Consider the following 12,735-nt stretch of genomic DNA (forward strand, 5'->3'; position numbering starts at 1 on the left):
CTCAAAACCCCCTTCTCTCAGCCATTTCTAGCCTGCATTCTCTAGGCTGCTTTTAGAAGGAAATATACTAGCTTAAAGATTAGCCAAGTAAGCTAGATGGTCAGTTCATGCAGAGCTCACCTGAGTGGGCTCGAACAAATGAAGCTCACCTGTGGTTAGGTTACCATAGCAACTCCTTTCCACCTCACCTCCTCATGATCAAATATCATGCCAAGTTCCTACAGCACTTTCCAACACTTCCCTGAGATTCTGAGAGACAATTCTGAGAAACTGTTCCTGAGAAATGATGCTATCCACCTTAGATTGTTCCCTGAATACAGTGGCTTTCCTTCACCCCTCCCTACATATTGCTTGCTACCCCTTAAATTGCCTTGTGTAAAAAATAAAATTTGACAGCTTGATCAGAATACTGTCTTGCTGTCTGTCTCTCATGTCTCTTGTTTCCTGTCTTCTTCTAGGTGGTCTGGGGACTTTGTTGACTGTACTGCGGGTCAGTACAATGTACTCCACTATAGGCCTTTACAGGGATTCTGAGACACCAATAAGTTATTGCTTTCATTTCTGCAACAAAGTTCCTAACTCAGCTATCTCCCCATTGTGTATTTTATTTATTAAGTAAGTCTCAAAAAATTTACAGCACTTGTGTTTGCAGAAGTATGAGCCATAGGGACATTCAGAAAAAATTTGGTAACAAATAATGATACTGGTATTTAATTTGTAAAAAAAAAGGGGGGGGGATTGTGCTGTTCACTTCAGGAAATGAAATAAGTAAGGCAGAGTTTCTGAATCTTCAGTTTATTGAGCTGAGCTGGACCAGTCATATTGGATTTTTCAACACTGTGAAATGACACAAAGAGAAAAGTAGTAAAATGAGTGTCTCCAAGCAGATACTGTGGTGTAAAAACAGCTCTGTTGGGATTGTAAATCATCTGGGATTTCGTTTGTCAGGTGCTTTGGAGTCAAGAATGTGTAAGGCCCTGGTAGATATCTGAGAGGAAAAGCAAAGTTCTGAATTGCTTGAAAAATATTTGAAAGACAGAGTCACAGGTAGCTACAAGATCATGTGCAAATTAAGCTAAAATTATCAGAATAAAATTTCATGAAATGAAAGAGAAACTCATGGAAAAGTTTCTATAAACACAGAGAAGAAATCTTACACTTGAAGCATTCAGTGTGTCAAAGACTAGACAGAGATTCACAGCACACATAAGGTGCCTTTATCAGAAATGAGTGAGTGTGTGAATGTGTGATTGTGTGTTCGTATATGTGTGTGAAAGAGAGAAGGGGAGGGAGGGAAGGGGAGAGACAGAGACAGAGAGAAAAACAGAGAGAGAGAGAGAGAGAGAGAGAGAGAGAGAGAGAGAGAGAGAGAGAGAGAGAGAGAGAGAGACTGCACAGGCTTGCAAAGTTGTGAATGTTGTGATGGGAGCTCCTGTACATGAACTGATTCTTTACTACAGTCAGGGGTTCCAGGAATGTTAAGCTCATTGAGGTTAACAGCAAGCATTTTGCTCCCCTGCATCTTCCTGATGGCACTAAAGCATCAGATAAATAGTCAATATACAGTGATTATTAAATTAAGTTTTTAATAAATTTATATTAAATTCAATGAAGGCAATGTTAAGAACCCAATTTTAGGACTTTAAATAATTTAAAGTATACCTTTACTTCAATGTATATTACTGAGAAAAATTTGCAAACATATATCATGATTCAAATACTTTGTATGCACTATAAATAAAACAAAAATTAATTGTACCCTCAATTTAGTTAATGTTTAGAGAATATTTTACAGAAAACTTTGATTTACAATAAATATGTAAATTTTAAAGACAGTTTATCAGTGATGTAACAGTAAATGAAAACTCAAATTAGGGGAAAAAAATCTCAAAAACAGTTTTTGGTGGGAGCAGTGAAAGAGGAAGGCAGCATGGTTTAGAAAAATGCCCAGACACAGTAAAGCATGAGTTAAAGAGAGTGAAAGGACAACTGTGAAGTAAGAGGAGGGCATTCAGAAAGGAAAAACTAGTATTTGCCTATTTAAGATGCATCTACACAACGTAGTCTTCAGAGAACCCAGAGAGGAAGGATCAGGACAAAACAGTCCAGAAGACCAGAAGCACTGCCAACATTGACAATGGTTAGGCTCTGTGCTTTCCTGATGATCCTGGCAGTAATGAGCTACTGGTCAACCTACTCTCTGGGATGTGACCTGCCTCAGACTCATAACCTCAGGAACAAGAGAACCTTGGCACTCCTGGTACAAATGAGGAGACTTTCCCTTCTTTCTTGCCTGAAGGGCAGGAAGGACTTTGGATTCCCCCTGAAGAAGGTGGATGCCCAGCAGATGCAGAAGGCTCAAGCCATCCCTGCCCTGAGTGAGCTGACCCAGCAGGTCCTGAACCTCTTCACATCAAAGGACTCATCTGCGGTCTGGGATGCAACCCTCCTAGACTCACTCTGCAATGACCTCCACCAGCAGTTCAATGACCTGCAATCCTGCCTGATGCAGCAGGTGGGGGTGCAGGAACTTCCCCTGACCCAGGAAGACTCCCTACTGGCTGTGAGGAAATACTTCCACAGGATCACTGTGTACCTGAGAGAGAAGAAACACAGTCCCTGTGCCTGGGAGGTGGTCAGAGCAGAAGTCTGGAGAGCCCTGTCTTCCTCAGCCAACTTTCTGGCAAGACTGAGTGAGGAGGAGTGAGTTCTGAGACAAAGGGGAGAGGATCTCCTGGACCAAGACAATGCATCTCACATTATAAGCTCTCCTTTAAAAACTCTCATTACTTTCAGTATGAATACAATCCACCTCTCTAGATGTTTCAGCAATATTGAGCAATTATTTTCAATATGTAAGACCATGTTTGTATCTGCACCCATTTGTTCTTGTTTATTATTTATTTAGTATTTATTTATTTATTGTGTTATTAATATCATTTAAGGTATTTATATTAACTCTTAGATTTATAATTTTAATGTTGTAAATCATTTCTTATTTAATTATTTTGTATTCAAATAGATTTGCTTTACAAGATCATTTGGATTAGTCGATTTGAAATGTCTTTAAAGTGTACACTGTAAATATTGTACAAATGAACAGTTTCCAAATATTAGAGAAGATAAACACATAGACTGCACGGTATTTAGACAAACCCTAAATATTTTCATCATCTTCTCTCTAGGATGCAATAATCTTCTGGATGGATAGACACAATACTGTGCAGTAGAAAGCCAGAGAATCTTGCTCTTGTCATATTCCTTAGTGCACTTTGACCAAATATTACCCGGATTAGTTTAGCATTCAATTCTTCGATCTCATATACCTATCATCTACTCTTATCATTAATGAATTTACTTGTTTGGGTTCTAAATATGAGTGAGATCATGTAGAGCTATGCAAAACAGATCAAGAAGAATGATTAGTCTGCCTACATAGCACAGAATAGCAAGACAAGAAAAATCTTGGAATTAATCTCACTCCTGATAGCCTCATAAACCAGTCCTAGGAGTAAATCCCACCAGGGAAGTGAAATAACTCCAAAATTAACCCATTGAAAGACCACTGTTCCTTCTCTATTTTCAGAACCTTTCCTCTTCCCGTTTTTTACTTCTTTGTCTGTTACTCTTCTTCCCTCTCCTCCTCCTCTTCCTCCTATTCCTCATATTTCTCATCTTGCTACTTTTGCTCTACCTTCTTTCAACTAGTAGTTGTGCATGGTACAGCACCATCTCTTTGAGTATGGGTAGCCGCTCTCAGGGGTCCCATTGCTAGGGATACCTGAATATCTCTCTCCTAGGGAGGTGGTATGCCTCCGTTTTCCAAGCTGATATTTTGTCTGGCTTGGTCTTGCTCATTCAGTCATAGCCACTCTAAGTCCACATCAGTAACCACCCTGTTGTGTCCAAGACCAAAGCTTTACTGGAGCCATCACTGCCTGTTGCTCTTACAATTCTTCTCCCTCTTCAGTGATTCCTAAGGACAGGAAATTGGTCTTTTATTTTCTGCTCAGTGACCAGTTGTGAGTCTCTCTGTTCACTGAATTGTACTGAAAGAGGGTTCTGTGGTACACATTGGCCAGTGCAGGAACCCTCTCTATAATGTAAGCTCTATTTTCACATCAGGTATTGTGACAGCATGAACACAGCACTGCTTTATTCTTTGGTATCATGGCTCCACATGTATTTTTAAAGTGATACTTCTGAAAGAAATATTACTGAAAGTTGTTTTGGATTGCACTGATTCTGAAGATCATCTGAAAATCTAGTCACTTTCATAGCATTATCTTATTAATGGACATAGATCTTGTACTTTTTATCTTAGTAGCTAACATTTTTTGCTACTACTTTGTCATTTAGATGACGCATCAGTTCCCTTTTCAGCTTTCATTTCCAATGACATCATATTTTTGGTTCAGTGCCACAAACAAACATCAGAGTTGTCTTTCTAGTAAAGTAGAGAAGAGAAATAGAACAGAATTGGATACATCGACCATCAAACCAACACCTCAGGAAAGAAGAAAGAGTAAATGGAAAGTACAGACAGTTGAGGCACAGAAAGCCCTTGCTGTCAGTCACAACTCACTGAATACTTCTGCCATTAGACATATTGGGCACAAAAGATTAATCATTGAATTCAATATTCAATAAGAATTGATGGCTGACAAACATAATATATGAGTATCAGTGTGTTAGACTGAAACAGGAAGTGGAATTACAGACAAATATATACATATATATTATATATATTATATATGAGGTCTTGTATATATGACCTATAATAAAATTAATTTTATATATGTATGTATAAATTAATATACATATTATATATATATATATATATATGTGTGCACAATGGTTTTCTCTCTGATAGAATCCCAGTACCTCCCTGATATCCTAGACCCCATCTTTCAGTGTCACTGCCCTTATCTTCCCTTCCCTGACGTAGAAAGCACCAGCGTGTGCTCCTCATTCTCTCGTTACCCAACTCTGCTCATTGTACAACTGCTTTCTATTACTTCTTGCTTCCTGACTGGAGTTTTTTCCTAAACCATATAACCACTATTGAAACCAGAACAAAGGAATTCAAGATTTGAATGAAACTCTCATGAATAAGAATTTCCTCTTAATGTTAGACCTTAGACAATGTTCTTCTAATGACCTAATGCTGTTTCATCAAAGAAAAAGATAAAAAAAGAAAGAAAGGAGAAAGGCAGAAAGAAGTTGAAGGAAAAAAGGAAGGAAGAAGGACATAAAGAAGAAAGGAAGGAAAGAAAGAGCGAAAGGGAAAGGAAACCAAATTTTCAATTGTGAGAAAAAATTAGAGGAGAGCCACCAACTGGCCTGGCCTGCTAAGAACAAATAGGCAAGTTCGTCATGAATTCTGTTTCCTGGCAGAGTTTCATCCACATTACAACATACCCTTCCCCAGAAGAACTGACTTCAGAAAAATTCCATTCCCTTCAAACTCATTTTAGGAAGAGAAATGCTCTCGGGTCCACAGGTCAGGTCTTCTGAACAATGGACAGATAACTCTGTATAGAAAGTCTTTGTGTATAGCCTCCTATACCCTCCTATAGCCTATAGCCTGCTATAACTGAAGTTCTCTGGAAAAGGAGGACTCTGGGTATAGTCCTCTTAGTAAGAATTCACAGCCAAACTCATATCATTTTGATCGGTACATAATGCATTGTGAAACTGAGACAACCAACCCTGCTCTAGGAATGCTGTAAAACAGCATGTGAGATCATAGAAGAGATTCTTCACCTGCTGCTCTGCCTGCTGAGGCCAGCAACAGTAAGTTCAGTCAATGCACTGAATTATGACTGTCTTTTGATCTGTGACCTCAAGAGTTCAGGTAACCTACTCCACAATGGCACATCTATGTGGTGCAATGTGAATCTGTGTTCCAGGTATGGTCAATCTTAATTGATGAAGATTAACTTCATATATATATATATGTTGGGACAACAAGATCTGTGATTTATAGGGGAGTAGTAACCAAGAAAGAAACAATACAGGAAGTCATATCTGAAACATGTTTAGCAGCCACACTAGTAGCCATTTATCCCCAACAAAGTCTACTTCAATTACCAGATTTGCAGCTTACTTTGATATCACTTGATTTTCTGCAAATACACAGATCCCCAATATATGTCCATGTCATATATGTTTTTTCTTACTTATTACTCTGCTCCCTGTGAGGAATCAGACATGGCAACCCTCCCGTTGGCATGTTCATCATGTAAAGAGACAGAGATAGAGACATCTTTCTCCTGACCATGGAGCCAAGGGGCAGAACAAAACATAAAAGGAGGAATTTGTTGTAATTGATAGCTTACTCTTAAGAAGGAACTAAAGTTGTAGCATTTCCTTGGCAGCTCTACTTATACACATTGTACTCCTCTGTTCAAAGGTCCTTCAAAACTCAGAGACTGAGGGGTCGAGAGGCCCTGAAATGTTGAACCATGCCTGTGTAAACCACAGATCTTGTTGTCCCAATAGAAGTCTGAACCAAGTTAATCTGCATCAATTAAGATTGTGTCCTGATTTTTTATGAAAATCAGGACACAGAAATGAAAGGACATGAACAGCAGAATGCAGTAGGTGACAAAGTACTGAGCTGTCATTCCTGCACACATAAGCAGACTTGATTTAGTGCACATCCAGTTCACAGAGAAAGGACCTTAGAGTCAGGGAGCATCACATAGCTGTCCATAAAGACATATCTCTGTAAAGTAACACCATGTAAGCTAGACACTGCCAAGTTTGTCCAGCTTCAGGATTTAGAGTGTGAAAATGGACATATCCACTTCTCCCTATCTGCTATTCCTGAGTTGCACTGACCAGGACCCACTGATGTAGAGAAGGGCACAGTAACAACTTTTTTCCATTTATTTAATTTTAATTAGATATTTGCTTTATTTACATTTCAAATGTTATCCCCTTTCCTCATTTCCTTCCAAAACCCCTCTATTTCATTGCCCTTCTCCTGTTCACTAACCCACCCACTCCTACATTCCTGCGCTAGCATTCCTCTACACTAGAGCATCGAGCCATCACAGGACCAAGGGCCTTTCCTTTAACTGATGTCTGGCAAGGTCATCCCCTGCTACATATGTAGCTGGAGCCATAAGTCCCTCAATATATACTCTTTGGTTAGTGGTTTAGACCCTGGGATCTCCGTGGGTACTGGGTAGTTCATATTGTTTTTTCCTCCTATGGGGCTGCAAACCCCTTCAGCTCTTTGGGTCCTTTCTCTAGCTCCCCTATTGGTGACCCTGTGCTCAGTTCAATGGATGGCTGTGAGCCTCCACTTATGAATTTATCAGGCACTAGCAGAACCTCTCAGGAGTCAGCTATATCAGGCTCTGGTCAGCAAGCACTTGTTGGCATCCACAATAGTGTCTGAGTTTGGTAACTATATATGGGATGAATCTTAACATAGTTGAACAAATAATTCTCAACTGAGGAAACTCAAATGGCTGAGATGCACCTAAGGAAATGTTCAACATCCTTAATCATCAGGGAATTGCAAATCAAAACAATCATGAGATTCCAACTCACACCAGTCAGAATGGGTAAGATAAAAAACTCAGGGGAAAGCAGATGCTTCCAAGGATGTGGAGAAAGAGGAACACTCCTCCATTGCTGGTGGGAGTGCATGCTAGTACAACCACTCTGGATATCAGTTTGGCAGTTCCTGAGAAAATTGGATATAGTATTTATTTACCTGAGAAACCAGTTTTCCAGTCCTGGGCATGTACCCATAAAATGATCCAACAGGTAATCAGGACACATGTTTCACTATGTTCATAGCAGCCTTATTTATAATAGCCAGAAGCTGGAAAGAACCTAGATGGCCCTCAACAGAGGAACATCTGGATACAGAAAATGTGGTACATTTATACAATGAAGTAATACTCAGCTATTAAAAAAAATGAATTCATGAAATTCCTAGGTAAATGGATGGAACTAGAAAATATCATTCTGACTGAAGTAACCCAATTACATAAGAACACACATGGTATGCACTCACTAATAAGTGGAAATTAGCCCAAAAGCTCAGAACATCCAAGATACAATTCACAGACCTTATGAAGCTCAAGAAGAAAGAAAAACAAAGAGTAGATACTTTGGTCCTTCTTAGAATATATATACATATATATAAACACATACACATACACATACACATACACGTATATTATATATACACAGGGTTTTCCCCAGTTTCTTTTCTATTAGTTGCAGTGTCTGGTTTTATGTGGAGATCCTTGATCCACTTAGACTTGAGCTTAGTACAAGGAGATAAGAATGGATCAATTTCCATTCTTCATGCTGACCTCCAGTTGAACCAGCACCATTTGTTTATAAGGCTATCTTTTTTTCCACTGGATGTTTTCAGCTCCTTTGTCAAAGATCAAGTGACCATAGGTGTGTGGATTCATTTCTGGGTCTTCAATTCTATTTCATTGGTCCACTTGCCTGTCCCTGTGCCAATACCATGCAGTTTTTAACACTATTGCTCTGTAGTATTGCTTGAGGTCTGGGATACTAATTTCCCCAGAATGTCCTTTACTGTTGAGAATCGTTTTAGCTATTCTGGGATTTTTGTTATTCCAGATAAATTTGAGAATTGCTTTTTCTAACTCTGTGAAGAACTGAGTTGGGATTTTGATGGGGATTGCGTTGAATCTGTAGATTGCTTTTGGCAAGATGGCCATTTTAACTATATTAATCCTGCCAATCCACGAGCATGGAAGTTTTTTCCATTTTCTGAGGTCTTCTTCCATTTCCTTCTTCAGAGACCTGAAGTTCTTGTCGTATAGATATTTCACTTATTTGGTTAGTGAAATATCACTACCAAGATAACACCAAGATACTTCATATTGTTTGTGGCTATTGTGAAGGGTGTCATTTCCCTAACTTCTTTCTCAGCCTGCATATCCTTTGAGTATGAGACGGCAACTGCTTTGCTTGAGTTGATTTTATAACCTGCCACTTTGCTGAAGTTGTTTATCAGCTGTAGGAGTTCTCTAGTGGAGTTTTTTGGGTCACTTAAGTATACTATCATGTCATCTGCAAATAGTGATAATTTGACTTCTTCCTTTCCAATTTGTATCCCTTTGGCCTCCTTATGTTGTCTAATTGCTCTAGCTAGAACTTCAGGAACTACATTGAAAAGATATGGAGAGAGAGGACAGCCTTGTCTAGTCCCTGATTTTAGTGGGATTCCTTCAAGTTTCTATCCATTTAGTTTGATATTGGCTACTGGTTTTCTGTATATTGCTTTAACTATGTTTAGGTATGGGCCTTGAATTCCTGTTCTTTCCAAGACTTTTAGCATTAAAGGATGAAGAATTTTGTCAAATGCTTTTTCAGCATCTAATGAAATGATCATGTGGTTTTTTTCTTTGAGTTTGTTTATGTAGTGGATTGAATTGATGGATTTCCTTATATTGAACCATCCCTGCATCCCTGGGATGAAGCCCACTTGATCGAGGTGGATGATGGTCTTGATGTGTTCTTGGATTTGGTTGGCAAGAATTTTATTGAGTATTTTTGCATTGATATTCATAAAGGAAACTGGCCTGAAGTTCTCTTTCTTTGTTGGATCTTTGTGTGGTTTTGGTATCAGTGTAATTGTGGCTTCGTAGAACGAGTTGGGTAGTGTTCCTTCTTTTTCTATTCTGTGGAACAGTTTGAAGAGTATTGGTGTTAGGTCTTCTTTGAAGGTCTGATAGAATTCTGCACTGAAGCCATCTGATCCCGTGCTTTTTTTGGTTGGGAGACTTTCTATGACCCCTTTATTTCTTTAGGGGTTATGGGCCTGTTTAGATGATCTATTTGATCCTGATTTAATTTTGGTGTTTGGTATCTGTCTAGGAAATTGTCCATTTCCTCCAGATTCTCCAGTTGTGTTGAGTATAGGCTTTGGTAGTAAGATCTGATGATTTTTTGAATTTCCTCAGTTTCTGTTGTTGTATCTCCCTTTTCATTTCTAGTTTTGCTAATCTGGATACTGTCTTTGTGCCCTTTGGTTAGTCTGGCTAAGGGCTTATCTATCTTGTTGATTTTCTCAAAGAACCAGCTCCTGGTTTTGTTGATCCTTTGTATGGTTCTCTTAGTTTCTACTTGATCGATTTCAGCCCTGAGTTTCATGATTTCCTGCCTTCTACTCCTTCTGGGTGAATTCACTTCTTTTTGCTCCAGGGCTTTCAGGTGTGTCATTAAGCTGCTAGTGTATGCTCTCTCCATTTTCTTTTTGGAGGCACTCAGGGCTATGAGTTTTCCTCTTAGCACTGCTTTCATTGTGTCCCATAGATTTGGGTATGTTCTGTCTTTGTTTTCGTTAAATTCTAAAAAGTCTTTGATTTCTTTCCTTATTTCTTCCTTGAGCAGTTTCCACGTGTATGTGGGATTTCTGGGGTTTTTTTGGGTTTTTTTTTTTTTTTTTGCCTATTGAAGACCACTTTTACTCCATAGTGATCTGATAGGAGGCATGGGATTAGTCCGATCTTCTTATATTTGTTGAGGTCTGTCTTGTGACCAATTATATGGTTGATTTTGGAGAAGGTACCATGAGGTGCTGAGAAAAAGGTATATTCTTTTGCTTTAGGGTGAAATGTTTTATATATATATCTGTTAAATCTAATTGGTCCAAAGCTTCAATTAGTTTCACTGTCTCCCTGTTTAGTTTCTGTTTTCCTGATTGGTCCATTGAGGAAAGTGCAGTGTTGAAGTCACCCACAATTATTGTGTTAGGTGCAATGTGTGCTTTGAGCTTTAGTAAAGTTTCTTTTATGAATGAGGGTGCCTTTGCATTTGGAGCATAGATGTTCAGGATTGAGAGTTCTTCTTGGTGTGGTTTTTCCTTTGACCAGCAAGAAGTGTCTCTTTTGATGACTTTAGGTTGAAAGTCAATTTTATTTGATATTAGAATGGCTACTCCAGATTGTTTCCTGAGACCATTGCTTGTAAAATTGTCTTCCAACCTTTTACTCTAAGGTAGTTTTTGTCTTTGACACTGAGGTGTGTTTCCTGTATGCAGTAAAATGTAGGATCCTGTTTATGTATCCAGGCCATTAGTCTATGTCTTTTTATTGCGGAATTGAGTCAATTGATATTAAGAGATATTAAGGAATAGTGATTATTACTTCCTGTTATTTTTCATGTTAATTTTATACTTGTGTGGTTATCTTATTTTGGGTTTGATGAAAGAAAGTTACTATCTTGCATTTTCCAGGGTGAAGTTTCCCTTCTTGTATTGCTGTTTTCCTCCTATTATCCTTTGTAGGGCTGCGTTTCTGGTAAGATATTGGGTGAACTTGGTTTTGTCATGGAATATCTTGATTTCTCCATTTATGGTGATTGAGAGTTTTGCTGGGTATAGTAGTTTTGACTGGCATTTGTGTTCTCTTAGAGTCTGCATAGGATCTTCTAGCTTTCATAGTCTCTGGTGAGAAGTCTGGTGTGATTCTCATAGGTCTTCCTTTTATGTTACTTGGCCTCTTTCTCTTATTGCCTTTAATATTCTTTCTTTGTTTAGTACATTTGGGATTTTGATTATTATGTGATGGGAGGTATTTCTGTTCTGGTCCAGTCTGTTTGGAGTTCTGTAGGCTTCTTGTATATTCATGGGCATCTCTGTCTTCAGGTTAGGGAAGTTTTCTTCCATAATTTTATTGAAGATAATTGCTGGCCCTTTAAATTGTAAATCTTCGCTCTCATCTATGCCTATAATCCTTAAGTTTGGCCTTCTCATTGTGTCCTGGATTTCCTGGATATTTTGGGTTACAAGCTTTTTGGATTTTGCATTTTCTTTGACTGTTGAGTCCATGGTTTCTATGGTATCTTTGGCATCTGAGATTTTTTCTTCTATCTCTTGTATTCTGTTGTTGATATTTGCATATATGGCCCCTGATTTCTTCCCAAGGTTTTCTATCTCCAAAGTTGTATCCCTTTGCGATTTCTATAGTTGTTTCTACTTCTGTTTTTAGATCCTGGATGTTTTTGCTCAGTTCCTTCAGTTGCTTGTTTGTGTTTTCCTGTAATTCTTTGAGAGATTTTTGTGTTTCCTCTTTCATGACTTCTGCCTGTTGATCAAATTTCTCCTGTATTTTTTAAAATGATTTTTGCATTTCCTCCTTATTGGCTACTATCGTTTGACCCATATTCTCCTGAATTTCTTTAAGTGATTTTTGTGTTTCTCTTGTAAGGGCTTCTAGCTTTTGATCATTTTTCTCCTGAATTTCTTTAAGAGATTTATTTATGTCCTTCATGTGTTCTTGTAACAGCTTCATGACCAATGATTTTAAATCCAAATCTTGCTTTTCTGGTGTGTTGGGGTATCCAGGACTTGCTGTTAATGGAGAATTGGGTTCAGATGCTGCCATATTGCCTTGATTTCTGTTAGTAATGTTCCTACATTTGCCTTTTGCCATCTAGCTCTCACTGGTGTTAGTTGGTCTTGTTGTCAATGCAGGACTCACCCGTGCAAGCTGCCTCCCTGCAGCCGGCCTCCAGATGCACCTCTGGCCCTCTGCATTGCTTGGGGACAGGACACGTGGCACAGGCTGCTCCTGATCCAGAGGTGGCGACCGGAAGGCTCCAGCCAGAGGCCTCCAGATGGATCCTCTCTGGTTTGTCAGACAGACTCACCTGAGCAAGCTACCTCCCTGTGGCTGGCCTCCGGATGCACCTCTGGCCCTCTGCACTGCTTGGGGACGGGACATG

At 39.0% G+C, this 12,735-nt stretch overlaps 1 protein-coding gene across 1 annotated transcript; it reads left to right on the top strand.

Moving 5' to 3' along the window:
• The first annotated feature begins 2,137 nt into the window (after window positions 1–2,137).
• On the top strand, window positions 2,138–2,707 carry LOC127679976 (interferon alpha-1-like). The gene has a single exon (XM_052175538.1). It carries the CDS (start codon window positions 2,138–2,140, stop codon window positions 2,705–2,707), a length of 570 nt encoding a protein of 189 aa, XP_052031498.1.
• The last annotated feature ends 10,028 nt before the right edge of the window (window positions 2,708–12,735 follow it).

The sequence above is a fragment of the Apodemus sylvaticus genome, chromosome 3, assembly GCF_947179515.1.
Source record: "Apodemus sylvaticus chromosome 3, mApoSyl1.1, whole genome shotgun sequence".
NCBI lineage: Eukaryota > Metazoa > Chordata > Mammalia > Rodentia > Muridae > Apodemus > Apodemus sylvaticus.